Source organism: Hippocampus bargibanti, linkage group LG02 (assembly GCF_051943395.1).
Source record: "Hippocampus bargibanti isolate YZ-2025 linkage group LG02, ASM5194339v1, whole genome shotgun sequence".
NCBI classification, from domain to species: domain Eukaryota; kingdom Metazoa; phylum Chordata; class Actinopteri; order Syngnathiformes; family Syngnathidae; genus Hippocampus; species Hippocampus bargibanti.
In genome coordinates, this window is record NC_142735.1 from 27,325,530 (window position 1) to 27,353,438 (window position 27,909).

General features: G+C 43.5%; 3 protein-coding genes across 6 annotated transcripts in view; all 3 read right to left on the reverse strand.

Moving 5' to 3' along the window:
• Positions 1-1,726: 1,726 nt before the first annotated feature.
• Positions 1,727-14,418, reverse strand: LOC148902246 (urea transporter 1). 3 transcript variants are annotated; one of them, XM_088990619.1, is made up of 9 exons: positions 14,233-14,418; positions 13,870-14,004; positions 11,355-11,544; positions 9,241-9,363; positions 8,893-9,082; positions 4,735-4,882; positions 3,158-3,292; positions 3,005-3,054; positions 1,727-1,993 (listed from the first exon to the last, which is right to left on the reverse strand). In XM_088990619.1, exons 2-9 carry the CDS (start codon positions 13,994-13,996, stop codon positions 1,811-1,813), a joined length of 1,146 nt encoding a protein of 381 aa, XP_088846745.1. In that variant the 5' UTR covers positions 13,997-14,004; positions 14,233-14,418; the 3' UTR covers positions 1,727-1,810. The 3 variants fall into 3 exon arrangements, with proteins under 3 accessions (XP_088846745.1, XP_088846744.1, XP_088846743.1); XM_088990618.1 differs by lacking the exon at positions 14,233-14,418 and having other exon boundaries at positions 9,241-9,368; XM_088990617.1 differs by lacking the exons at positions 3,005-3,054; positions 14,233-14,418 and having other exon boundaries at positions 9,241-9,368.
• A 3,396-nt stretch (positions 14,419-17,814) lies between these two features.
• Positions 17,815-22,255, reverse strand: syt4 (synaptotagmin IV). The gene is made up of 5 exons (XM_088990620.1): positions 21,563-22,255; positions 19,498-20,090; positions 18,909-19,232; positions 18,720-18,840; positions 17,815-18,611 (listed from the first exon to the last, which is right to left on the reverse strand). The coding sequence occupies exons 1-5, from the start codon at positions 21,597-21,599 to the stop codon at positions 18,292-18,294; spliced, it is 1,395 nt and encodes a 464-aa protein (XP_088846746.1). The 5' UTR covers positions 21,600-22,255; the 3' UTR covers positions 17,815-18,291.
• Positions 22,256-24,135: 1,880 nt separating this feature from the next.
• Positions 24,136-27,909, reverse strand: part of sema4f (sema domain, immunoglobulin domain (Ig), transmembrane domain (TM) and short cytoplasmic domain, (semaphorin) 4F) — a 29,885-nt gene continuing 26,111 nt past the window's right edge. For both annotated transcript variants that reach the window (XM_088990621.1, XM_088990622.1), the window contains exons 10-15: positions 27,558-27,771; positions 27,379-27,488; positions 27,010-27,161; positions 26,727-26,782; positions 26,424-26,614; positions 24,136-25,522 (exon numbers count right to left, since the gene is read on the reverse strand). In XM_088990621.1, coding sequence (XP_088846747.1) covers positions 24,947-25,522; positions 26,424-26,614; positions 26,727-26,782; positions 27,010-27,161; positions 27,379-27,488; positions 27,558-27,771 — 1,299 coding nt within the window. In that variant the 3' untranslated portion in view covers positions 24,136-24,946. The remainder of the gene's footprint in view (positions 25,523-26,423; positions 26,615-26,726; positions 26,783-27,009; positions 27,162-27,378; positions 27,489-27,557; positions 27,772-27,909) is intronic.

Below are 27,909 nucleotides of genomic sequence, written 5' to 3' on the forward strand. Positions count from 1 at the left end.
TATCTTAAGATGTCCTCGCAAATGAGATAATAAGGTGGGAGAAGCGTCTTCAGACTAATCTGGCTTGCTTTAATAATACTCTCAAAAAATGTGGGAGAAGTATGTTCAACTGATTCTCGATTTGTAATTGCTTGAATGAAAACTCCAAGCGTCTAATGTTTCCGGCTTTCAAAATAGGATGTGGTTTGCACGTGCCTGGAAAATTATACATGTGCTTAGGTTAGTTTGGTGTTTACATGCATGAAACGTTTGTGGCTATTCATGAAAAAAAATGACGTCGTTTTAGAAGAAAACACCAAATGCTAATGCATGTGCATACAAATGACATCAGAAGCAATCAAATGCGTATCCTGTGTGGGTGTGGTCTAACGCTCATACATTTACAGTATTTGTACATCTGTCTGTGTGCTTTTGTGGATTCACTCTTTCACAGGCCTTTCTTGTGAAATAACTTGATAAGCCAAAACACGCGACGAGAAGCACAACAACACCCGCACGTCACCCTTAGAGTGAACGTAAGCACTGGGAATGTCCCTTCATTCAAGAGGTGATATGTTTGTTGCTAGTATTTTGTCAATGGTGTTTATTGTTGTTCTTTTTTTCTACAAATCACTCTCGACCCCTCATTTGATTGACCGAAAAGCTGACTGAAAAGCACTTTTGCATGTTTCTTCAGACCAAACCCAAAAGTGTGTAGATTGTAAACATCAAATCGAAACACGGTGGCAAAAAAGTTCTTGAGCCTTCAGTGGATATCAAAAGTAATTACAAATGAGCAATGCGCTTCAGGAACATTATGACTGAAAATAAATACATTGGTCAAGAATAAAGATTTGTCGAGCGATTGTGTAACTTACAGTGATGAGAGGTTTGGGAACAATAAAATGATCACAATGTCCCTGTTCTGTAATACAGATGCCAATTTAAAATGTCAGTACGGATTTTAGGATGTTTCATTTGCTTCCGTGGGCCAAGTAAAATGATGCGCTGGCCCAGATCTGACCCCTGGGCCTGGAATTTGACACTCCTGGTTTAAGGGAATCGTGGCGTGAAATACAGTCAAACCTCGGTTTTCCAATGTCTTGTTTCTGGACCAATTAGGTTTTCAACCCCGTCCCCCCCATTTTTTTAATGCCTTGGTTTACAACCAAAAATGGGTTCTCGACCAAACTGTGCACACCTGAATGCATCAAACGACTCCCCTCCGCTTCCTCACACGTCACTTCCATGTGTCACGTCTTATTGTCACCGACGCATTATCCTTGTATAGCGTTCCATTGTGAGCAGAGTATTGTTCGATCATGAGGGAAAAAAGCAGATATTGATTACATTGATTATAATGGTGTCGGACATTTTGCTTCTTATCCAAGAGGCTTCATCAGCGAACTAAAATCTTTTGCTGGTAATTTTGGCCCTACTGTCCAGACGTGGCAGTGCCAGACTCTGCTATGATTGGTCCCCGCTCTCAGGTCGGGGGAGCAGAGGACTACTTCCTGGGGCAACACCTATTACTTCTATAGTCCTGACAGATTACTTCTATTGTCCTGCCTGATTATGGAGTCTGCGACTGGCCTGATTGCCCCATTTGATCTGGTATCACCTCATCAGCATAACTAATCCTATGTTTGCCTAAGAAGTCGTAGGTTTGAAAAAGCACAACGGCAACATTGTGAGAAAAGAATATGCAGTTATTTCTTCACTTGTGCACGGTAAAAATAAAAGTTGCCTTAGGTCACCACTTGTAAGTTGTGTTCAGCCGCGTAACTGCAGTTGTTCTTCCGGATCAGATCCATGGCGAAAATATCTGGAGCTACACGTCGGTGCTGTCTTTTTCCTCGGTGTTGCCAGCTTCCCAGCGGCCATGGGAGTGCAGGTTCCGCTCGGGGGCCTCGACTCGAGCCAGGGGGATTCGATAGGCCGATAAAGTGCCCGTCAACAACAGCAGCAGCGTCACGCTCAGTGTGGCAGCCCAACTGCACGCTGGCAGGCCCATCTAAAAAGTGTTTTGAGCGATTGTGGGTTTCAACAAGAAACGCTCTCACGTGATGTGCCGTTTAGGCCAAACATGACATCTAAAAATTTTTTGGGGTGTGAACTAGTTTTTTTTTGCGTGTTTTTTTTAATTTTTGGGTGTGCATGATTTTGTTGGGAAGATTTTGGAGGTGAGAGAGAGTTTTTGTCTTTTTTTTGCATGTGATTGAGATTGTTTTTGGGATGTGAACAATGTTTGTGAGTTTGAGTTTTGTGGTGTGTACATAGGAAGTATTTCGGTGAGTGAAAATGAGTTTTAACAATAATACATTTCATTTCTAAGCGGCTTTTAAAACTGTCAAGGTCACTTTACAGTCACAGGATAAGTTTTTTTTTCTGTGGGTGAGCAGCGGCAGCCACACGCGCCAGCGTTTTGGTGATGGTGAGAGGTTTTTATGTTTAGGAAGGATCCAGTTTTTGATGTGATGGAGATTTTTGGGTGTTTTGATAATTTGGTGTGTGCTTGTTTGTTTTGTGAACAAAAAAACATTGGCAGTTTTGCAAAGGGTTTGGGGGGTTGACATTTTTTGAGGTTTTTTTTTTTTCGCGTGTATATTAAAGGTTTTAGGTAAGGGGGCTTTTTTAGTGTGAGTTTTGTGTGTTGTTTTTTTTTTTATTCTGAAAATATTTGGTATGAGTTGGGAGTTTTGTTGCAGCGCGAGTTATTTTTTTGCATGCGCATGAGAGCTTTGTGGTGGGTGTGATTTTTTTTTGTGGGTTATGACATTTTGCGTGTGTATGAACATATTTTTGATTCAAGACGTTTTGTGGGTGTTAATTTTTCTGGGGGGAAGCGGCGTGTGTTATTTGGGGGAGGTGAGCGAGAGACTGACAGTTTTTAGGGTGATTGGGTGACATTTTTTTTCTTAAGTGAATGTCTTGATTAATATGCCATTTTTTGGATGAATGAGATTTTTGGTTTGAAAGAGATGAGGACACAAAATAAACTTGGCATGCAATGATGGCTACTTACAGCACCCAGCAGATTGCTCAAAGCGATATCGACGAAAGCAGAGAGGAACGCTGAGGAGGACACAACACTCGTGAAAGCCTCATTAGAATATTTTTTTTTGCCACCTCTGACAAATTTTTAGCCCTTCGGTGGTGTGGATGTGTCGCGTCTTACCGCTAGTGATGGCCAACAGGTGAATCCTCCAGTTGAAGGTGAAGAAAAGTCCTGCCACAGCCATGCACCCAAGAGCTCCATTAAAGCCGGACAGACCCGCATAAAGGCACTCATGGCGCACTGCCATGGACAACCCTGGATCAACATGCACGCGCATAGTCAAAACTCACTGGAAGGGGCACAAATCATTTGTCAGTACTAACACGAACCACGTGGTGACACCATTTCACACACTACAACAGGATTTTCTTTTTCCTCTGGAAATTCACTCATGTTTTTTTGTCGCTCAAATGATACCAAGATGCCTTCAGACATTAACGGGAATTGTTCTTCACAGTAAAAAATATTCAATCAATTAATGAGTGAATGCATTTCAGTTGTTCAGATTTTTATTATATATATATATATATATATATATATATATATATATATATATATATATATATATATATATATATATATATATATATATATATAATAGGGCGGCCCGGTAGTCGAGTGGTTAGCACACCGGCTTCACAGTGCAGAGGTCGCAACAACATGGAAAATACATTTAAAATAGACAAACACACAAATAAATAAAATCTGGAATCTGTGAGACATTTGAATCGTTTGTATGAGAGCATGTCAACAAGATCAGTAGCATTAATGGGAGCATTTTAATAATTTGCAGGACAGTATGTGAGAGCGTTTCAGCAGTGTATTGCAGCAAAAACAAAATAGTGGGATGTATGAGATTATTTTAGTATTGGTCACGATTTCCCCACACTAATGAAATGCACTTATTCCTATGACAAGAATACCATCATAAGCCCTCTACAGAATTTTTCTCACTGATGTATACCACTCGAATGCTCTCATACACACCACTGACCTATTTTATTTTTAATAGAAACATAATTTCAGCAGCTGTAAGCAAGCGCTTGAGTGGTGAGGGTATGAGTTCCACAATCTTGTGTATGAGAGGAAATCATGCATGATGTCCCAAATTGTCCCACACCTCCTGACCCTCTGATACGTGTCCAAGGGAGAGAAAATCCACAGGGGCGTGAAATGTTGATGCAGATGCAGCAGTAAGACATTCCATTCTTTTTCACGGTCACGGACCATCAGCAGTTAATCGAGTATGTGGATTAAAAAAATATTTTGCGTCATCGAACACAAAAATAGATTTAGGCATTATTGATGCATTTATGTGTTCATTTAGGGGTTGGAATCCTCACTTTCTACGGTATTTATGGTACCTTGTATTTCTATTGATTTATTTATTTATTTATTTACTTATTTATTTACTTATTTATTCAGTAAATGTTTTCCATTGTACCCTGTCAATGTCTTAGAAGCTAATCATTCTCAAAAGTCCATAATTTCTATTTGTAAATTATCACTCTAGAGCAAAAACAGTATATCCAAACTTTTATGATTGTCACCAGCATATACATATGGTTTTTAAAGGAGCGCATGGTTAGTTATTGTGGGCCAACTGGGCAAATAAAACTGCAATGGAAACCACAACTAAATAAAAAATAAATCCAAGCTTAGTTATCATTGATTATATTTTGGCAGTTGAAACTCACCAGCCAGGGTTCCAATTGCAGAGCCCAACAGTGCATGGATTGCCTGCAGCGGGGAGTAAAGGCAGAGTCCGGCCAGGATGAGGAGCGAGGGACCCAAGGAGCCACAGGCAAAGATCTGACCCACTCCGAGGGGGATACCTTGTAACACCTGTTCCCCAAAGAACATCATCGGGATGTTATGTATTTTGAGTGGCTCTATGCAGACCGGAGGCTTTAGTCTGGAGTGGCCATTTTTAGAGCGCCTCGTGTTAAGTATAAGAATAATAATGATTAGCTCACATTATTAAATATTAAAGGACAACCGACATCACTTTTTTGTTTCTTAACTGACATCAGAAAAACGTTTTATAGCATCTAAAATAACCAAAACACGCAGTATGATATTTTTATTCAAATGCAAAACACCAATAAAAATGACTTTAAGTGTCTAAAATCTGCAAAAAAATTGAGCTGCGAATTGGGCATTTTCAGAAAGTCCCACCCTCAGTTTGTGACGTCACGCCAAGACGTCTTGCATTGCTTGACAATCAAAACAATGGCTTCAGATTCGGAGAATATGCTTTCTTGTTACACATCCAGTTATGAATATGATTCAAATAGTTCTGAAGAGGAAAGCATACATGTTTGCAATCGATTAAAGAATTTATTCCGTGTCATTTTGAGGCAACATTGGGGAGAAACGATCACCAGAAAAGAGGCACAAAATGGCGACCTCCTGTGGCCACCTCCGTTTCCACAGGCTTAAATTAGATATCAAGTAGACAGGATGAACTTTATACAACGGTCATTTGAAGCCATTGTACAAATTATGGACACAACTTGTCCGGAGACGTCGGTTGTCCTTTAATGCTATTAAATAGGGCATTTTGAAGACCCATTTTGTAGCTGCTACTTGACATTTTTCTTCATCAAACGTGTCGACCGTCAATGTTGCACAATATCATATTTTGATCACTTGCAACCACCGGAAGCCCGACTCCTCTAATGTACAGTTTTGATTTCATATGCCGCTGTTGCGTTGCCACCTTGGGCAGAGTACGAGATGAAGAAAGGAAATATAAATAGGACCCACGTCATCATCATCTCTGGAGGCCGAAGACGACCGAGAAATGGAAGTGAAAGATGCAAAATGAAGAGGGTGTAAAAGAAGGAGGGAAAAAAAGACTGGACGAAGACGATTATTTCAAGAGGAACCTACAACAGAAAAAAATGAATTATTCAGAAAGCAATTGGGGAACAATATGAAGAATGTGAAGAAACAGACGTGAATGCTAAATAGATCAAGGTGTCAAAGTCAAAGGCCGTCGGCCAATTGTGGCCCGCCACGTCATGCTATTCGGACCGCAAAAGCAAATCAAACTTGTGAAGTTCCATGATGCCTGCTGAAGTTTGAACCAAAATGTCAAATTGTCCCATGTAAACCACAATAACAGTCATTGTTTTTGACTTCAAATTTGAAAAATAGTTTCTCAATAATTTGAGGTGCGCTCTATATTTAATATGTAGAAAGGATGAAACTTTGTGATGGTTTCCCCAAATTCATAAGAGCCCTCGAGAGGAAACCGTAAGTACAATGTGGCCTGCGGCATAAAAAGAGTGACACCCCTGTTCTAAATAAAGCCTTTCACACGAAACAAAAATCAAAATATCCAAAAGCTTAGCAGTTCATCATAAGTGGGGTAGAAGCTTTCTTATTAAACTGTATACAGTATTTCATATTATTGCAAGTTACTGTAACATTGTCAAAAGTACTTCAATAATTCAAAGAAAATATATTCCAAATAAGTTCAAAATAGATGAAAATATGACCAGCAGCACCATTTCCGAATTTGTTTCGGGTTGTGGTTTTTCTTGCGGGGGCATGCCGATGAAGCACTGGTCAGATCTCTGGCAATGTTTTGTCTCTTCCACGAGGGGGCAGCATTTTTACAGATGCCCCCATTTCTAATGGCTTCCCCAAATTCATAACGGCCCGCGAGAGGAAACCTTAACTACAATGTGGCCCGCGGTAAAAATGACTTTGACACCCTTGAAATAGATGCTAAAAAGGAAAGGTAAACATATTTTAGGATACCTGCATGTTGCTACTCTACGTATTCGATATTTACTCGATAAATAGCTGGCTAGCTAGCTATCTATTTGCTATATAGCTAGCTATTCGCTATCTACAGTTTTAGCTATCTAGCTATCTACTTATTAACTATCTATTAGCTATCTAGCTGGCTACCTAGCTATGTATTAGCTATATAGCTATCTAGCTAGTTATTCGCAATCTACAGTATGAGCTATCTAGCTATCTATTAGCTATCTAGCTGGCTATCTAGATATCTATTTGCTATATAGCTAGCTAGATTTCTATCTTTTTGAGTGAACGCTGGTGCGTGTGGCTGCCGCTGCTCACCCACTGCAAAACTGATCCTGTGACTCTAAAGTGACCTTGAGAGTTCTGAAAGGCGCTGATAGAGACTAGACAGAATAAGAAGTTATCATATTTAAATGTTTCATGCTGTTATCTGCTTAGTCAACACTTAACTCAATACACAATTGAAGGACAGACAACCTGGGGTCAATCAGGTCAACAGACACAGCAAGTTAAACTGTCAGCTTCATCTCTGAGATCTGGCCTGGCACAGAATTTAGGATTTGGGAAACTCCTTATCACATGAGTAATTTAGGAGTTCAAACTCCTTCACAGGAAGAGGTCATTAGCCAGGTTACAAATGTATCAGTTCATGGAAAACACAATACAGTGATACCTCGGTTCTCGACCATAATTCGTTCCAGGACCCTGTTCGAAAAGCGATTTGTTCGAACATCGACACCATCTCTTTGCTCCTGTCACTTGCGAGTTGACAGCGGGGGGGGGATGCCTCTCCCGGCCGCTCTCCACTTGCTGTCAATTCTCTAATCACGGACACGGAGCATTTATACGGCTCGCAATCACCTCGCCAATGCCGGATGATTGACTCACCTCGCCACCGTACCTGGACTCTTCCTTCGATGCGCGAGTGTATCCGGTCCGAGGTATTTTCGCTCCATCCCCTAAATTTATGTCATGTTCCGGGATTGCGTAATTTTGCACCCTCGTGTGCCATTTGCTTTTTGGCGTAGTAAGCGGGTCGGATCACCCCTTGCCTTCTTACTCGCTGTGTTTTTCTTTCTGATTTGTGAATAAACATTCTGCTTGGTTAGTACGTGTCTGCTTTGGGATCCCAAACATTCCACTACGTTCCGACGAGTCAGCTCGCGTGTCACTCTCGCTCGGAATGTGACAGCTACGGATGACTGGGGCTACAGGATGTTCTTTTCTCTTAAAATATCTATCCAATGACACTTGCTCTCACTCCCACAGCCGCATCACTAGATTTCACAGCCTCCTTATTCTTTAATATCGTACTGATCGTAGATTTCGCCATGCTGTATTCCCTCGCCAGATCAGACACTCGCACACCTCCTTCATATTTTGTGATTATTTCTTTCTTAAATGCAATAGTTGTGCACACTACTTTTCTTTTGTCACTTTTAGCAGTACTTACTTTCTTTGGAGGCATGATTAGGGGCTAAAACTCTTCGTACACCTATATTAAACGCAAGAGCAAAATGCAGCACGTCCGCAAGCGACAACAGGTCACGGAGAGAGCGATACACCCGTATGCCGCTCAGCACACCACCATCGCGTACGCACTCACGCGTCGTATTGGCATTCGAACAAGAATATCTCGAATATTTTGTTCGAACTGTGAGGCGTTCGAGAACCGAGGTACCACTGTATTTATTGCTTACAGCTGTTGGTGCTCAGAACGTCCAGAGGTGTGGTATTATAATCAAGAAAACTGTGTTTTACTAATGTATCACTTTAATTTGCATGTACTCTCAATAAATAGCTTGGCAGAGGGCTGCAGAATTCAGACGTATGTCATGGATACTGTGTTCCGACTCTCTGTCCGCAGTGTCTGACTGTCATATCTCTGACAGGCGCTTAGAAATGAAATGGATTATTATTATTAAATGTCAAATAACAATGTACAAGGCACCCATGTACGGCAGGATAGAGCAACGGCGCCATTTTCAACATCTTCTCAAAGCCTGGCTAGCGCGCCAATCGTGTTTGGAATTCCCATTTCTTGACTAACCGGTCTGAGCAACAGGAAATAATACCTTGGTTGCACTGAGCTCCGTGGCGTTATGCGTCACAGCACTTGGCGGTATGGCGAGATGCCGCGGGAAGTAGGGGTTGTCCTCGCCGATGCATAGAAAGTAGAAGACGATGACCATGTTAAAGGGGAAGACCGCAACTGGCAAATCCCAGCGATCTAGTACTGACGAGAGACCACTGAAGAAGAAGACACTGGGAGGAAGAAGGCATGATTATGGTGAATCGGTCTGCCTCTCTCAGCTCCATTTATACAACTTTTTGAAACAACATCCAACGGACACAATGGGTCCGGTTTTCCAGTTTTAAATTGGGTTTCAAGTCAATAATATTGACATGCGTGTGCGTCTTGCCTTATGGCCGAGGCCAAACAAACAGGCAGCAGCAGCCACCAGTACCAGTCTCCGGCGCTGTTGAATGCCCCCATTAGAAGGGAAACCAACATTCCGTTGAAGCCATGGAGTCCCCCCGCACTTCTGCGCTGCGGACACACATTTAATGACCAAAACTGTCAACAAATCAAGGCGTACTTCAAAATATCCCTGAAGTGGGTCATCTGATTTCATATGGAATAAAATGTTTTTCAACTCATTTAAAATGCCAATTGTAAAAATGATGTTTTCAATTAAATAAATAAACAAATACAACTATTGCTTACAAAACCACCCCAGTAGCATTTTAGGACTAAACACTACCGATTGTTACCACCAGAGGACGCCAAAGTTACATTTAAAGAGGCCAAAACAAACATGCGTATCATACCTCTGAAGATGGAGGTTACTGATTCGCTGTGGCGACCCCTTGAATGGAAAAGCCGAAAGGAAAAGAAGAAGATGATAAAGGTCTTTGTGTAGCTACTCAATAAGAAATATTGGGAAAGATTACAGTCTGATAAATCACCACTAGATGGCATGAGAGGCTCTGAGCAGTCCATACGCATTGTGAGCGTATTCAGTGTGTTCAGTATGGCAATTGATGTGCAAAAGCAGTGTGGTGGTGAGAACATGGGGAAAGTTCAACATTCATCAAACGTTCGTGCATCAGTGCTCCTACAACAAACTGTGATTCCTTTTGTACAATACAATACATTTTGATTTATATAGTAGCGCTTTAACAACAGCTGAGGCTGCAACAAAGCGCTTAACATGGACAACTATCATACAGTGTATAGGAAATAAAGCCGTCACAATGTGTTAAAGTATCACAAACAGAAAAAAAAATGTGAATGGATTTTGGATGCCAGGTCTAACCATTAGCCGCTAATGCATCTGCTTGCGCTGTTGTTCGAGCTTTCGCAAACATTTCTGAGGAGCCATGCGGCAATGAGAATGACCTTGACAATGACACGCAAATGATATGTTGGCGAGCATGCATGCGGCCGTATTTTATAAGCTAGCATACCTTTTAGCATGCCTGCGTGTGTACGTATCTAATAGAGAAATAGCGCCCGTAACTAATACCGTAAATTCCAGATAATAAGCCGCTACTTTTTTCCAAAACTATCAACCCTGTGGTCAATTTATGTAATATTTCTAACGGCTTGCAGCGGCGCTCGAGTAGAAAACGTAAGATTAAGACCGGTGGAATATAGGCGTAGATGAAGACCGCAACTTCTTGACTTGTGCATAAATTAAATTAGCGTGAACATACCCTCATCATTTTTTGTTTTTTTGACCTCAAGATGGCGCCGTGAGAGTGGCTGCCTTTCCTGCATTTTGTTTTTCTACTTCTTTCTTTCCTTTCCTCTTTCTGTCATAACTTTGCTGCTGTGAAATGTAAATTTCTCCACTGTGAGACGGATAAAGGTACAGCCAATCCAATCCAAAAAGAAAGGCATATGACGCGGCTTTCAAGCTAAAAACAATCGCCCTGTCCGATAAAGAAGGAAACAGAGCTCGATGGTGAGATGCTGGAAACGGCAGACAGCGAGAGGCTGAGGGAGTGTGTGACGACGTCGATACTACACTGCTTCATTCCGACACTGAGGACGATGACTTCGATGGCTTCAGTTCAAAGGAGGAAGATGAAGGCTTACCACGATTTTTACCAATATGTTCTCTTACCAGACCTGTTATACTGTGTTGCATCGATCAAAGAAGAGCACACAATGTGGCTTCATGAAAACTGCTCCCCCTGCCAGCAGGTAAAGACAATCTTCCTGTGTTTCAGCCTTTGTTTACAGTGTCCGAGCGATTATCACTGACATTTTTTAAAAGGGTGCACCCTATGGGTGTGAAAATACCATAAACGTTGATGCCTTTGTTTCTTCTCATTTATGGATGTGTTGGGCAAGACTTTTGTGTCTGCAAGTATTTCTTCTCAAATTGTACTGATAGTATGTAAATTACTTCCACTCTGGAATATGTGAATTTCTCAATTGTGAGATTAATAAAAGGTTAATCTAATCTAAACGAATCTAATATTTCTTGGCAAAAAAATCGTCTGTGTCAGCGCTTGTGGTTTCAACCTGTCTTGTCCCAAGATGACCGCGACGAGCGTGGAGGTCAGCAGGCCCACCGTTCCCAGCAGGCCTTGCCAGGGGGAGGCCCAGTAGAGTGCAAGCAGCATGACAGCACCACTCAGTGGGTTGTTGGCTAGAATCACCCGTGACACTCCTCGGAGGGCCCACACGGCCAGCTGCAGCACAAACCATTTGTCTGGGAAAACGTGCGGACAATTAGGAAAAAAATATGCTGCAAATTCTGCTTGATTCGTTTCGGTGAGCTGCAACAAAACTGTGATTTGTGCTCATAATTCTCTTGTCAGAAGAAACTGAAACAAAGAATTGAAACATCGCCACTAAATTTGGATTCTTAGTTAGCAGTGTGAAAGAAGAAACAAGGACCGGTAGATTGTGCAAGCCCCTTCTACCACCTGAGCCGTCTCACAGGTGCATGGTGGCTTCACCTTTATTCATTTCTTCATCTATGTATTCATTAATGTATTCATTCATGTATTCATTTGTGTATTCATTCGTGTATTCAGTCATGGATTCATTCATGTATTCATTCATTGATTCATCCATTTATTCATTCGTTCATATATTCATTTATCAATAGATTTATTTTTTTGTTTTTATTTATTTCTTTATTTATCCATTTATTTCTTTATGTCTTTGTTTATTTATTTGGGTATGTGTTTATTTGCTTATTCATGTTATCAATATATTTATTGATCTTTTTCTGTATTTATTTGTGTATTTGTGGTGCCTCGTGTCAACCGTTGAGACCTACAAGTTCCTGGGAATCACAGTCTCCCAGGACATGAAGCGGGAGGTCAACACCAACTCTATCCTGAGAAAGGCCCAACAGAGAATGTACTTCCTGAGGCTTCTAAAGAAGCATGACCTGTCACACGAGGTGCTGCAACATTTCTACACAGCTGTCATCGAATCCATCATGTGTTCTTCCATCACCGTTTGGTTCGGGGCCGCCACAAAAATGGACAAAATCCGACTTCAACGGACAGTTAGGACGGCGGCAAAAAATCATTGGCACCGCCCTACCCACTCTCGAGGACTTACACACTGCAAGAATCCAAACTAGGCTGCGGAAAATCCTACTGGACCCTCCAACAGTCCCAACTCTCTCCCAACTGTTCCAACTCGCCAGGGAACAATGGTGGACATCCAGCATATGATGGGCGGCGGCCTGATGGGAACGGGACTCGGCCTGAAGTGGACGTGGATACGGCACGGATCGTCGTGGGTGTGAGTGTGATCCATCTCCCACGTTCACGTGACGACGCATGGCGCGACGTGGACGTTGCACTGCCAGGCGCAGAGTGGCACCCCGGATGGCCGTATGGGAACGGGTCTAAACCGGATGTTGACGTGGACGTTACGGCTCGTCGAGTGACTCAATACGCAAACGTGGACGCGAACTGCCCGGCACCGGGGAAACGAGACCAGTCCATAGCAGCTCCGGGATCCAGCGGTGAGTGGGGTCTCGGACTGACGTAGACGCGGACGTTGCACGGCTCGTCGTGGATGCGACTCAATTCAACATGCACGACGACAGCGTGGCTGGACGTGAACGTGCACTGCCAGACACCCAGTGTCACCCTGGACGGCCACCTGGAAAGAGGTCACGGCCGGACGTTGACGTGGACGTTACGGCTCGTTGAGTGACGCAATTCAAACTCGACGAGGCATGAGCTAACGTGGCACAGGGTGGGAATGAGACCGGTCCGTTGTGCCTCCGGATCCGATGGTTGGTCGGGTCATTCTGTCACGGTTTGCAAGGTGGTGATGGCAGTTGTGGATCCCAAAAAGCAGGCAGGAGGGAGCAGCAGGTTGTATTTGAGAAATTGTATTAAAATAAAGACAACAGGAACAAAATCTCAAACGTTAAAATCATTTGAACAGAAAAATACAAAGTATCAAAAGAAAAACCAAGAGTAAAAGTCGGCCAAGATGAAACAAACACATGCACAGCATACAATGCATGCACAATGCACAATGCACAATGCATACAATTGCAGACAACATAAAACAATGACCCAACCCCGAATGATCGTGCCGGGAGTCCTATGAACTATCAGTGATTGGGAACCACCAGCCACAGCGAGGCATCAGGCAAGGCTGACACCGCTACCCGTTGGTCGCCAATCCGAACGTGGCAATCTGCCACTGATCGGGACGACCAGCACCTGTGCAGGTGCAGGCGGGGCCGACGGTGCCACCCGTTGGTCGCCAACCAGATCATGACAGATCAGGGGTTTGCGCTTGTAATGGGCAATTTAAAGCACGTCATTGTTTCAACTAGAGAACATCTTTTTTTAATGATTTTTTCATTCAATTTCATTTTTCATTCAATGTTTTCTGAAGCTGTGTATTCCCCCCACCCCGTTTCACCTCACCCATGCTCACATGCAAGATGAAAAATAAACGCTCTAGTCAAGCACAAAAGTACAGTCACAGTATAATTTCACATAGATGCTTCTACCCACTCCTATATTAAGAAGTTGTTGAGATTCTTTACCTTGCATGTACTTGTCCAAGCACACCATGTCCCCAGTCACCGCCAGCAAACGCTTGACGACACGGCCAGCGTCGCAAGCTCGTTTCCTTCCAGTGTCCAGGACTTCTGCTTTACCCTCTGTCCGCATGATGGGAGCTGCGGTGAGAAGTTTGAAGTTTTCCTCAGTGTTTCAACTCTTTCAGCCTCCGTCTTCCCCTCACCCCCCGCCCTACGTTCCTCCAACATTCCGTCCCTACTCCCGAGCTGATGACTTATAAACTGCTAGACCGGGTAACGCAATGATTCCATTTTGGGTGAGCCAGAGAGGACTAAAGTTCAAACCCGTCAGGACGGAGGATAAGGCCGCGTGTGTGTCTCTCTCACCTCGTCACCTATTGTTGATTTTGGCTACTCATCCACCTTCTTACGGCAGCATGTTGATCAATGTTTGCCTCGTCGCTTCATTTGCAAAGCTATTAGCGTACTATCTTTATTTAAAAAGGGATCATATGTAAGACTTCGCTACTGCCGCGCCCGAGGAGACCGGCTCGTTTAGATTTTGGTTCCAAGGCAATCAACACTTGACACCACATCCACATTTTGTCTTTTTCCTTGGGTAGTTTGTACGATGAATATCATCCACAAGGTGGCTACAAAGCCAACCAACCGGTCTAACTTTGAATCCCAGCAACATTTGATGCTCAGAGTTCGCCCTGGGCTGTAGGATCATTAAAATTAAGCAAATGAATTTGGCATCGGAATCAAAGCAAGCATCGACAACACATCAAGTTGTTTCTTCGAGTGCACATAAGAAGCAAATTCTCCAATGCACAATGTCCACCAACATGCTACGGCACAAATGTTGGGCAGGCGGAACTTTCACAGAGGGCTGAATTGGTTAAAATGGAGGTGAGGGGTTGGGGATTAGGTTGGACTGGTTTGACCTACCTACCTATGCATGTGTGTACGTGTGTAAGTGTGTGCGTGTGCGTGTGCGTGTGTGTGTGTGTGTGTGTGTGTGTGTGTGCGTGAGTGCGTGCGTGCGTGCGTGCGTGCGTGTGTGTGTGTGTGTGTGTGTGTGTGTGTGTGTGTGTGCGTGCGTGTGTCCGTGTGCGTCCGTGTGCGTATGCGTGAGTGTGTAACCTATACTCAAGGGGTAAGTAAAAGTAAGTGAGAACAAACATGAGGCACAGAAGTATCATAAACACACGGGAGAGCCATTATTCCCCGCCCCCTTGCTTTGTGACTGGTCCGAGTCATTTTGGATTGCTTTCTTTGCTGGAATGGAGACTCGCCCACTGCACTGGATTAATTCAGAATCGACTGAACAGCGGAGAGAACCAGGGCGGCTTCCTGCTTCCTCGGCCTCCGTTTGTTATTCTCGCTTTGACTTCAGTCCCTCCCACTGAAAGACTGTTGCCATGCCAACAGAGGTAAGGGCCTTGATTGTTTGTATGAACACACACACATACACAAAACACACACACCTACACGCACACACGCACTAATGACTTCCCGACAACCAAAAAAGACATTTGTGTCCATCTTGATTGACTGTCAGCAATGGGCACCTGTAGCCTTCCATGTTGTTGCCATGGTGACCAGTACAAATCCTTCTACGGGGTGGGGGGGGGGCACTATTAGATGAGGTTCCGTTTCACTGTTCGGTAGGCTCACATCAACATCACGCACTTTGCGTCACCGATCAATGGGCGTGTCGAGATTAATGGCAGCTGACATGGCGGTTTCGCCCGAAGACGTTCAGGGCTGGCTTTCCATGATGACTCACCCGCTCTGTACCCAGGGTGCACCACATTTATGCCGACAGACATGATCAACGGTTTGGGGTTGGTTGGACAGTGGAAGAACTGTAATACAGTTTATCTTCTCTGCACTGCTTCCAGGATGTCAGTGTGGGATTGGATTTTTCGTCCAATCACATGTCAGCCTTGATGGGTAGCCGGGTAAATTTTATCCGCCCAAAGCTTCAGAACCTTTCACACTGTCCATTGTACTAAAACCTCCCAAAACAATGAGACTGTTTCTTCAACCAATCGGGTCGTGAGGTTCGGATGACGGCATTTTCCCACTCTCTGATTGGTTGGACGAGGAAGACAAATTGGACGAGCATAACATGTCTTATAACTAGTGTGCAGCGTGTTTGTGATGCATTTGGTAGAATAAATACTCGAAATGGTCCTTCTTGTTTAGATTGAACAAGTATGATGTTTATTTGCCGGAGCACAGAGAGCCACTGCTTCTCTCAGCATTGTATAAGAACTTTTTTTTTATCTGTGTCAAAGGACAATATGTAACGTTGTGGCTGCGTTGCCAGATCCGCTCAACATTCAGCATGCCTCATTTATCTTAACAGAGAATGTTACAGCATTGCACAAAATGTAGATACAAAATAAGTTTCTTCACAAACGCATACGACAATTTTGTGATGGCACCGGCGGGGCGGAGCGTCCACTGACGCCGAGGCGGGTGGGCGTCGGCGCTCGGTTCCCCCGACGCCGGCCAGGTATTTCTAGGCAGGAAAATGATTTGAGATGAGAACACGGCTGTCTAATGACAACTTGTCTCTCAAACAACACCTGTGGATGGTTCGTATGCCTCCAACGAGTGCAGCAGAGCAGATGAATAAAGATAAAAGCTTGATTGACTTTGACATTATGATATTTATTTTGAGGGTACTTATATTTTACATTTCATTTCAGCTGTCTTTGTGCTCACAGTAAAGGGGGACAAAACAAATTATAAACGTCGCAATATTCACGTACGCGCGCGCACACACACACAAACACGCAAACACACACACACACACACACACACACACACACACACACACACACACACACACACACACACACACACACACACACACACACTACTAGCTACTAGCTGTGCATCATAGGTGATGATGATGCTTGCTACACACACACACACACACACGTAGGCAGCCACACACGCCGTTGCGCATGTCCATAAAAACATTCTCACCGTCGTGGTGGATCATGTACAAACTTACACGACCCAATTTATAGGTTTCATGTGAAATAGCATTTTCAAAACATGTTCCACCGGTTAAAAAAAAGATGAACCACATCGACACATTTGTTCATTCGACATCTCGATTTTCGTCAAAAGGCAAAGCTCAATTTTGAAAGTTAGAATTATGACAACCAAGTGATGTTACATAAGTGGATTGTTAAATTAGGCCAAAGCCAGGCCAAAGCCAATACACTAATATATGAGTTTTTATGAGTATAATAATAATAATAATAATAATAATAATAATAATAATAATAATAATAATAATAATAATAATAATAATAATAATAATAATTTATTATTATGCTTATGCTTATGATGATGATTATTATTATTATTATTATTATTATTATAATTATTATTATTATTGGTATTGTATTTGTATTATTATTATTTGTATTAATAGTGGTAGTAGTAGTAGTATTAGCAATAAATGTATTATTAATTAATAAATAACAACAACAATAATAGTAATGTTTATTTATATTATTATTATTATTATTATTATTATTATTATTATTATTATTATTATTATTATTATTATTATTATTATTATTATTATACTCATACAAGACTTATTATTTTAATGATTATTTTATTTTTTATTCTGTCCAAATATGGTCAACGTCCATTTTTTTCCGCCACAAATCCATACAATTGGTCTGTCTCCATTATTAACCAAATGAATTACAAAGCAATTTATGAAGTGTTGTAAAAACTCTCTAAGCCTTGTTATGTCACCTCAAGATTGAAAGTCAGGATATATTTTTTTAAATATATATCCTGGCTTGAGCCAGTAACTAGTGAAAATAGCTTGGTCGGATACATTTGAAGAAGTCTGTTTTGTTAAGAAAAAAAGTACAGATGAAATACTCTCTGTTCAAAAGTCAATCACAAAGGTAGGAAGAAATGTCCAGATTCATATAGACCTAATAAACTACTTGGTCAACTTTATTTACGGCATCATTCAAAGCTTTAAGACATTTAAAAGAGTTTAGGAAGCTGATGAACCACAATTACTATTATAATTACTATTATTTGAGACATTTCCTAAAAAGTAGGGATTTCAGAGAGATGAGGATTCCGCCAGACAGCAACAATATGCGACTCAAGGCAGACATTTTTGGCAGTACAGTATATCTATAGTTCTGGTTTTGGCTAACAACAGACTGCAAAAAAACGAAATCGATAAAGTGGTGAAAAACTACTTAACGTTCGGGTACTCGCAAGTCAAGTTCCCAACGTAACTTCCAGGATGGCCGAATGATGAAATGATTGTTTGACTGATGACATCATGCCGCCCCACCCCCAACCGTCCAAATCACTAGCGGGAGGCTAGCTTTCATCATTCAGTCGCTCTATCGGTTGAACCAGATGAAACCTCCCATTTTAATCCTCAGACATGGCGTGCCACTTAGCAATTTGCCGCCGCGGGTGCTCACGGATCTCCCGCCAGTGCTCGCCGGCCGTGCCCGCCGATGTCATGCCCATCATCAGGCGTCCGAGGACCGCTTTGGGACAGCGGAAACTGCCCGTGTCCGAGTCCATCAGCAGCAGCTCCACGCTGGTGTCTTTCAAGCCTTCGTCGGAGGGCAGATCGAAGGTGAAGAGCTCGTTGAAGACGGGGTTGGGAGCGCACTTCTTCACGTGGGTCTTTTTCTTGCACACCCGCTTCTTGCCGTGGTAGAGGTTAACTTTGACGTAGGGATCTGCGGAAGTAGCGAGAGAAAAGCACTCAAACGTAGAACATGACGCAGCAAAAAGTGCCACCAAGCACATTGACATGCGTCAATGGGATCAAATGGCATCTACAGTACCCGAGAGTCCATTGTTGTCATTCTTGGGCAGGTGACGGGCCTTGAGGACCACCACGGTCAGCGTGTTGGTAGTGGACTGGTAACACAAGGACAGCAGCAGCTCGCCTCGGCCCGACGACTTCTATGATGACACAAACATAAGGTAAGATCACTTCGGGAAAGATCCCTTTTTTATGATCCACTCCTCACCTTGACGTTCCTCTTTATGATCTCCCTGCTCATCAGCATGCGGCCCTCGGATAGGTCGATGCCTGACAGAGGCACGAGGGTCTCCCCAATGATCTCATCACGGGAGAATCGGTCAAAGCTGAGGACCATGAACTGGAGAGCCAATTCTGACACTTTGGGCAGCGGGATCCCATAAAAGCTGAAGGTTTCGTCAAAAGTCGGGTCCAGGGTCTTCCTCAGCACTCTGGTCTTCACTCTGTGCTTCTTCTCCGGTAAGAGGGTAAGCTTGATGTAGGGGTCTGAGGTCATCGACTGCTCATCGGTTGGGCTCAGGCCATGGGCTTCCTGGAGTCAAATGGTGGAGTCAAATGGTGAGTCGAAGGTTTGAATCAGAATCAGAATCATCTTTACTCGCCAAGTATGTCGAACACAAGGGAAAAAAAACAAGGGATCGAGACTTGTGCTTTGTGGAACACCAACGACTAAAAATGGGGTTTAGAAATGCACATTGAGTTGTCAGATGTGAACCAGGAGGTTATTCTGAAGTTTCGGGATGGAAAGTGCCACAGTCACCCCGTCCACAAAAACCCGATCAGCTGATTTGGCTCACCTGAATATGGACAATGAAGGTATTCTTCTCTGGTTGGTACTCCAGAGCAAAGTGGAGGGTTCCCAACCTCCCCTGTCTCTCGTCCAATGCCGGGGTCGGGGCCTGGCTTGAGATGGCGCTCGAAGGTGAGGGTGGTTCCCGCCGCTCAATCACGCCGGGCTGGGTGAAGCCGGCGTGTGGCGAGGGTAGCTCCAAGTCGGGCGAGCTGCGTACTTTGTGGTGGTGGAAAGGTTTGCTAGGGAAGTTGCCATTAAGGTCTCGTTGCTCCAGGTCCAGATGCAACGTCGATCTGGATCCCATGGGGCTCAACGCCAGCTTGGGACTGGACATGGGCGTCATGGCGTTGTGGCAGTTGCCGTTCACGTCCGTTTTACTGACCTCATTCGTCGTCACACCAGGAGTGGAGGCAAAATTTTTCTTGCCGCTCAAGCTCTCCGGGTAGATGTCCACGCCTTTGAGCATGTGGACAAACTTGTACGGGGGCGTCTTCGGGCCTTTGGTGTTTTTGCGCTGACAGCAGATCCACGCAAAGGCCGACGCGGTGAAGATCAGGCCAAAGACGCTCACGACTGCGACGCTTGCAGGGACCGCCACTGGAAAGCCATACAAGGGAAAGGATAGAAAACATGAAAAATGGCATCCAGTTAAACCAAACAAATAGTCACTGAATGCAAATAATAATAATAATAATAATAATAATAATAATACATTTAATTTCCATGAATGCAATTTTAAACAGATGGGTTTTGAAGTGGGATTTGAAAGTAGGAAGGGAGTCAATATGACGGATGTTGGGTGGAGGTGAGTTCCAGAGTTTGGGAGCAGAGTGGCTGAAAGCTCTGCACCCCATTATGATGAGACGGGCAGGAGGCACATAGAGGTGAAGGGAGGATGAGGATCTGAGGGACTGAGAGGGAACGGAAAATTGAAGCAGGTCAGACAGATGGGGGTGGGGGTTGAATGTAAACAGAAGTATTTTGAATTCAATACAAAGTTTAACAGGGAGCCAATGGAGCTGTTGGAGGACAGGGGTGATGTGGTGAAAGGAGGGGGTTCTAGTGATGATCCGGGCTGAAGAATTTTGGACTAGTTGGAGCTTATGGAGACATTTTTGATTGACACTGACAAGAAGTGAGTTACAATACTTGATACAGGAATCTGACCCAGCGACTCACTCACAGAAACCCAACCCAAAAAATCAATATTATTGATATTTTCATATTTACGAGACCATACATATTTATATCTGGGAAAAAATAATGCTGCTGACCTCTCGCTTCTCGTGGACTATTTCATCTACTCATCCCCAGTTGAAATGGTCCACTATGTTAAACGTTCTTATCCATTCCACCAAAAACATCAACCTGATTCATCAGGAAGTCGTCCATTTTTGTTTGAAGCGTCCATTTTAGAGGAAACCCAAGTCTCATGTTAAAAAAAACCCTCACTGTGAAATTTCAAAACAAAGACCGGTTGGCATCGGGCTTTCAACTGGACAGATGGGCAAGGCAACAGCGATTTGCCACGAAAAGGGTGGGGCGGGGGGTTCTTTATTACAGCTTTATTATGTAACACAAAATGGGAATTTACGAGTGGAATTATTTCCAGTTAAGGATCAGTCCATTATTTCTAGTTTCTCTTCAGCCATCATTTTTCAGGTTGAATATTTTTTTTTTTTCGACTGAAGAGCTTCTTCTCCGCTGGCGTGACTCAACAGAAGGATGGCGAGGCCCTCCCGATCTTGATTTTTTTTTTTTAGGGGGCGCATTTATCTTTTGCCAATCGGCTAAGGGAAAAAAAAACTAAGCGGCCAAATAGAATTGACCATCGAATGCGAAGATGTACATCAGGGCAATTTCCAGATGACTTTCCTATATTTGGAGACTGGACTGCTTTGAATGCTTGTTGAATCACTGCCCCGCCCTGATGCATAGAAAGCACAATTAAAGGTAAACAAAGAGAGATTGGCCAGAGGATTGAGATGTTTCAGCACGCCAGCTGCTTCGTCTGCTTTGCTTTGTCGGATTGGGTGTGGCAAAACGATCCAAAAAGGAAACGGACTCACCAGGCTGGGCTGAGTCCTCCAGCGTCATTGGTGCCATGGTCGCTCTCCGAGGTGCTGGAATTCTTTGTTTTCCTTCTTTTTTTTCCTTCCCCTTGGAAGCAGGCGAGGGCGGGGGTTGGATTCCACTAAATAATGAAGATGGAAGTCAATAACTGGAAGCAGGATGAAGGTTGTTGTTTGCTCGTTCCCCGCTTGTTCTGCCGCCGTCCTCGGAATGTGCGCGTGCGTGTCCCACAGCCCACCCGCACCCCTTCCTTTTTGTCGTCATTGGCACCCCCCTTCCTCCATCGTCAGGAGCTCGTGGGCTTGCTGACGCACTGGTGACGTTAGCTGCCGAGCATTGGTTTGGTCATTGTTTTGGCTCGGGAATTATTTCGTGACTCCAAAACAAGGGCAGCTTTGTCCATCGACCTACCGATACCAATGACATATCAAAGCAAATCAAAACGTTTACCCCCGCTAGATGGCAGCATTAATCCGCGAATATAAACTATGGTCCTTCCAATAACAGGTTGGGCTCAAAGAAGGAAGTGGAAATTGACTGTTTGATTAGTTTGTCTTTGCTGCCATCTGCTCGTCATTGAGGAGAATGTATTTCAGCCATTTTATGGAAAAATCCAAATAACACGTCACTGGGTTGTTTAGTTTTATTTTGGTTCGCAAAGTCGTCCCTCCATTTGTTGTCCTTTCACGGTCTGTGGGGATAAAAACGAATACATTTATATGGTATCAAATAACTATAATAATATAATATAATATAATATAATATAATATAATATAATATAATATAATATAATATAATATAATATAATATAATATAATATAATGGTTCCCAGACAGAGTGTGTAAGGCGAAAAGTGTGTATCTCACAAAAAAACTTTCCCATAGGAAACCATTAAAATGGGAATAATCCGTTCCCGGGTTTCCATAAAATATAGTTAACTAAATAAGCCTTTAAACTACACACAACACACCTTATTCTATGTATAATAAATGTGATATTGTATTGTAATGAAAGAAATACACTGCATTGTATCATAAAGTCACAAGAGAGGCACATTACATGAGGACTGTAATTAAAGAAATAAACTGTGCTGTAAAATAAAGTTTTATTTACCTTTTTGATGGTCGTTGATGGCTTATGGAAGGACAGTCACCTTTCATAAGGACTGTTGCTAACTTAACCTCTGGTGTTGCTTCTCTTCTTTTTTCTTTGGAGACTCCTCGTCATTTTTGCTGATTAAAAACATCTTAATTGACACCTGTTGCTGTCGGACTTGTAAGGTCTTACGAAGCTGAGGCATCACATTATCGTTCATCATGTTGATGATTGTCATAGCCAGTCTTTTCTGGATGGAACTGTTCGGTAAAAGCCTGCACATCATTCCACTTTGCCAACATTGCCTTCTCCTCGCCCTCAGATGTTCTCGAACCATCCGTTACTGGCTTTAAAATCCTCAATAAGCACCAAACTTCCAGGTTGGCGCATGGCGATATTGGCGTGAATTAGCCGTGCTTTCTCGCATTAAATAGGTTTACTCACGCTGTCGCCGGACAGCTGCTTTTCGTGAATCCAAATTAACATAAGTTTTTCAACTTCTTCAATTGCTCGAGACCGTCACTTTGAGAGCACGGAAACACCATTTGCAACGGACGCACCTTTGATGGCTTCTCTGTTCCGGAGAATGGGAGCAATGTTTGAATTTGCATAGCCGTGCTCGGTCACTAAATCACACAAACGCACACCTCGTTCGTGTTTTTCAATTATCTACTTCTTCTCAGCGACAGTGATTTTATTTTGTGTCTTCTTGGGCTGAACACGAGCCTGTGGTGTTTTTTTTTTTTTTTCGGTCCCATCATAGTAAAATTATCAGCAAAAAGCTCCAAGTAGGCGATCGACTTGTGCATTCAATGAGAGGGGGTGTGGAAATTAGCGCCGGCTGGAGCGCTGTTCGGTCGTGTGCTTCCGCCGAAGATCACTCCGCCAGCCGTGATGGGTATGTATTATGAAAATAGTGCTTATTATAAGGTTTAATTTTCATAAATTTGACGTTCTTAAGACAAAAAGTTTGCAAGATAAGGTGTTTGTAAGTTGAGGTCTCACTGTATAATATAATATAATATAATATAATATAATATAATATAATATAATATAATATAATATAATATAATACAATATAATATAATATAATATAATATAATATAATATAATATAATATAATATAATTGCTAATTTACTACCAAATATATATAGGCCTGAGAAGATGCACAGCCAATCCACATGTCTGTAAAACATGAGATATCGTGCTGTCATTGGGTGAAATCAGGGCTGGGAACCAATCAAGCTACAGCCATGTACAAAACCTCTGAGTCATTCTGCATTTTTTCTCCTGAACGTTTTTTCCCCCGAAAAAAATTACGCGATGCACTGAAATAGCGATAAGCGAACGGCAAAGTAGCGAAGGGGCTCTATTTGTTATTCATGTAATATATTTGCCAGTGATGTAGGTTGACAGGATGAGTAAATTAACTCATTCACTGCCAAACAATCTGCAAAAAAGTGTCCACTTCAGTGCCAGGGTTTTTGTCATTTTCATTCAAATTGCAGGACCCACAGAATATTGAGTTTTAGGACTACATCAACATTCAATGCAACGTTAGAAACCTTGGACTCTCTTCTTTCATCAGAAAAAAGAGTTAATTCCTAAATCATATTGGTCTGGAGTAATATGAAGTGCAAGTGGTGGCGGCTGCACAAAAGCAAAATGCCGCCCCCTCGTGCGAGGGAAACAAAAAAACAACAACAACAAAACCCGAACAAATTTGGGAATGGCGCTCCAGGTCATGCTTTTCAATTCCTGAACAAATTTGGCGATGATAGTGAATGAGTTCATGTTTTTCATGAGATGACCTGTGCTTCCACTTTTGCTTTTTTTGGGGTGGGAGGTGGTATTGCCTTGAGGTTTTTCTAATGTAAAATATGCGCCTTGGCTAAATGAAAGTTAATCCATCCCCTGTTTGCCTGATTCATCTTCAATGTTTTAAATACGATTTATTACAAAAACACAACAAAACAATACACGACAAACCCACATGAAGAGAAAAAGCCAGTGCAAACCCACTCATCCAAGGAAGGACCCGTCAAGATCACCAGACCCTGACATGTTTGCTTTTTGATACCGGCGAGGGTCCCGCATTGAGAGAAATTGTTTTTGGAGTGCGGTGTGCTCTTTGGATGAAAGAGTCCTTCATTTCCTCTCCCGATTGCACACGACCAACATGGTCTTGCTCCAGAAAACGTCTGACATGACACATCCAAAGGCTGTACCGATTTTTGTGGGGGTGCAAAAGCCCCCAGTGGCTTTCGGATGAAGAAGTGGGCTCTCAAATGGAGCTTTCTTCAAACGGCGCGAGCGGCGCCACTGATTTAAACATGGGAAACTTGGCCAACTCTTCCTCAAGTCCCGTGATCCCTTCCCCCAGGGTGTCATCCAGGTCCTCCCCCTCCAAGGGTTCCTTCTCCTTTGCCTCGGAACTCCCTCTCTGCTCAACGGCAGTCCGTCCGTTCACAACGTCCACTGACAAAATGTTGTACCTGGCGTACAAAGTGTTTGTCCCTCCGTTTCTGGCTGTTGTGACGCTCCCACCGTTGCCGTGGTGATTGCCGTTTCCCTCTTCGACGTTGCCGGGGGTGATGTTGTTGCATTTTTCCGGGGCGGTGACGGAAGAGTACGGCGAGTCCTGCTCCACCTTCCATACTTGCTGTAGACCACCGGACTGCTGGCGTTTGACCAAGTGGATCACCGTGGCTCCTAACAGCGTCCCCCCCAGGAAGAAGAGGACATAAAAGGCCACGATGTGACGAGTGCATCCCGCCACGGACCCCGTAGCGCTGGGGTCCTCCAGAGTTAGCTGGTAGGCCGCCCGACGGCAAAGGGTGGGCTCATGGATTTGTCCTTCCTGTATCGGGGGGGATGGAGGGGGTTTTCATTTATTGGCTCCATTGTAATGGGAATGGTAGATGAGGACCATCAATAAACTTGATAAATGGGTGTATATGTGTGTGTGTATATGTGTCCCCACACACAAACACCCAAATGCACACCAACACCCCCCACACATATACAAACACACACACACATGCGCGCGCACAAAAACACACATACTTATATGCTGCATGCACGCATGCACACATAACCCCTAATACACACACATGCGGCATGTAAATTTTCTCCTTGCGTTCATAGAAATAGTATCGTAATAAGCAGTACTATCGATATAACCGATATCGATATAACGAGACTTTACTGTATTTATATATATATATATATATATATATATATATATATATATATATATATATATATATATATATATATATATATATATATATATATATATATATATATATATATATATATATATATATATATATATATATATATACACACACACACACACACACACACACACACACACACACAGACAAACACCCCCCTCCACTTCCACAAACCAACATTGACCCATGCACACAGAACCCCCCACACACATTCACTATACACATGCACACGCGTACACACAAACACACACAACACAACCCACAACACAAGCCCACGCGCACGCGCACTTAAACCTACATTCACCCATGCACACGCAACCCCCCCACACGCATACACTACACACACACACACAGATATACACACACACAAACACCCCCACACATACACAAACCCACAACACACCCACACAATAACACACACGCACTCACACACACAAACACCCCCCCCCCCCCCCCCCCCCCAGACACACACACCATATCACAATGCACTCAAATGCTAGTCTCCATTTTGTATCCGTATACCTGGCATGCACAGATGTAAGTCCCCAGTCCGTCTGGCGTGACGGTCACCTCCAGGTCAGGGTGCTGCTCCTTGGTGAGACTGTTAGGAGGGTGTTCCCAGTTGCAGGGCCTGGGAGACATCTGGGGACACGGCAACAGGAGCTGCAGACCCAGTGACACACGCAGCTCCTTGATGGACGGAGAACAGCGTTCTGCCACCCGGAAAGGTGTGGCACACGTCAAATGGACTTGTATCGTTTTTCCCAGCCGGATTGAATTTAGCATCATGTGTGTGTGTTGTGTATGTTTGTGTCATAAATATACCTTCCTGGGTGTCACATTTACTTAAGGCTTCTTCGCTTACATCTCCCATTCCAGGCCTGGACACAAACACACACACACACACACACACACACACACACACACACACACACGCGCGCGCACACACACGCACACACACACACACACACACACACACACACACACACACACACACACACACACACACACACACACACACACACACACACACACACACACACACATCCTGATCATTGCATATTGGTGAGACAGCCACATTAGTAGGATCTGGAACGTGCAAACTCACGCCGCTGTGGAACGAAGGCAGCGTTCCTTGCTGGAGTCCCACTGGCAGCCCAGTTCTCGGAATCGGGCGCACAATTGGCAGCTCAAATAGAGCGTGCATTCTATGGACTGGATGCGAGCAAGAGACCGCGGGCTGCCCACCACAGCCCAACCCTGACAAACGAGGACACGGCAAGAAAGCGGTCAGCCAAACAGTAGCCAAAATGGAACTGTATAGTGCCACTTAGCAGTTTTTTTTTGACGACGATATTAGTGCAGCGTGTTCTACCGGAAACAAATTCCTTGTGTGTTCTACATACTTGGCAATAAAGATGATTCTGATTCTGATTCTGATGAATGCGTTGCGTGGATGAGACGCGGGCCACTTTACCTGGTGCAGCAAAAGATTGTTGACCGGCTCCGTCGTCTCGAATAAGGGAACCTCGCGGAGTAAAGTGACATTCTCGCCGATCACCGCCACCTGATGAAGCTCCCCGTTGTCTGATGACAAGAATAGTCACTTATCCCTGCGGTTGTAATCCTCGGAAATAGTTCTTAATATATTCTTACCCGTTCCGAGGTGCAACAACGCTTCCCTTTGGCCTTCTCTGCGGCCGATCAGCGTGACAGCCATTTTGGTGTACGCAATTCCTTTTCTGATCAGCAGGGGTGCAGCGTGGACACTCTGCTGCATGAGGGGGTGATTCCTCACGTACACCAACACGTTGTCGGGCATTTTTAGGGAGGAGTCATAGCCTTGCGCCCTCAGATCTTTGTTCAGACACTTTCGTGTTTGAGGGGAGGAAGGAAAAAAAAACGTGAGAGTGATCACAAAACACCAGCTGACATCTCCGACCGTAAATTAAGTAACTTTAAAAATATTTAGTTATTTATTTGAATGTATTCACTAATGTATTAAACT

Coding starts and splice junctions, on each gene's coding strand:
- LOC148902246 (XM_088990619.1), bottom strand. CDS start 13,996: ATGCGGACAGAGGGTAAAGCAGAAGTCCTGGACACTGGAAGGAAACGA. Junction 4,883..8,892: donor CGGAGCTCAGTGCAACCAAG/GTATTATTTCCT, acceptor TTTGGGGAACAG/GTGTTACAAGGTATCCCCCT. Junction 3,293..4,734: donor TGCAATTGGAACCCTGGCTG/GTGAGTTTCAAC, acceptor ATGTTGATCCAG/GGTTGTCCATGGCAGTGCGC.
- syt4 (XM_088990620.1), bottom strand. CDS start 21,599: ATGGCACCAATGACGCTGGAGGACTCAGCCCAGCCTG. Junction 20,091..21,562: donor GGAGGACTCAGCCCAGCCTG/GTGAGTCCGTTT, acceptor ATGGCTTTCCAG/TGGCGGTCCCTGCAAGCGTC. Junction 19,233..19,497: donor CCTTCATTGTCCATATTCAG/GTGAGCCAAATC, acceptor ATTTGACTCCAG/GAAGCCCATGGCCTGAGCCC.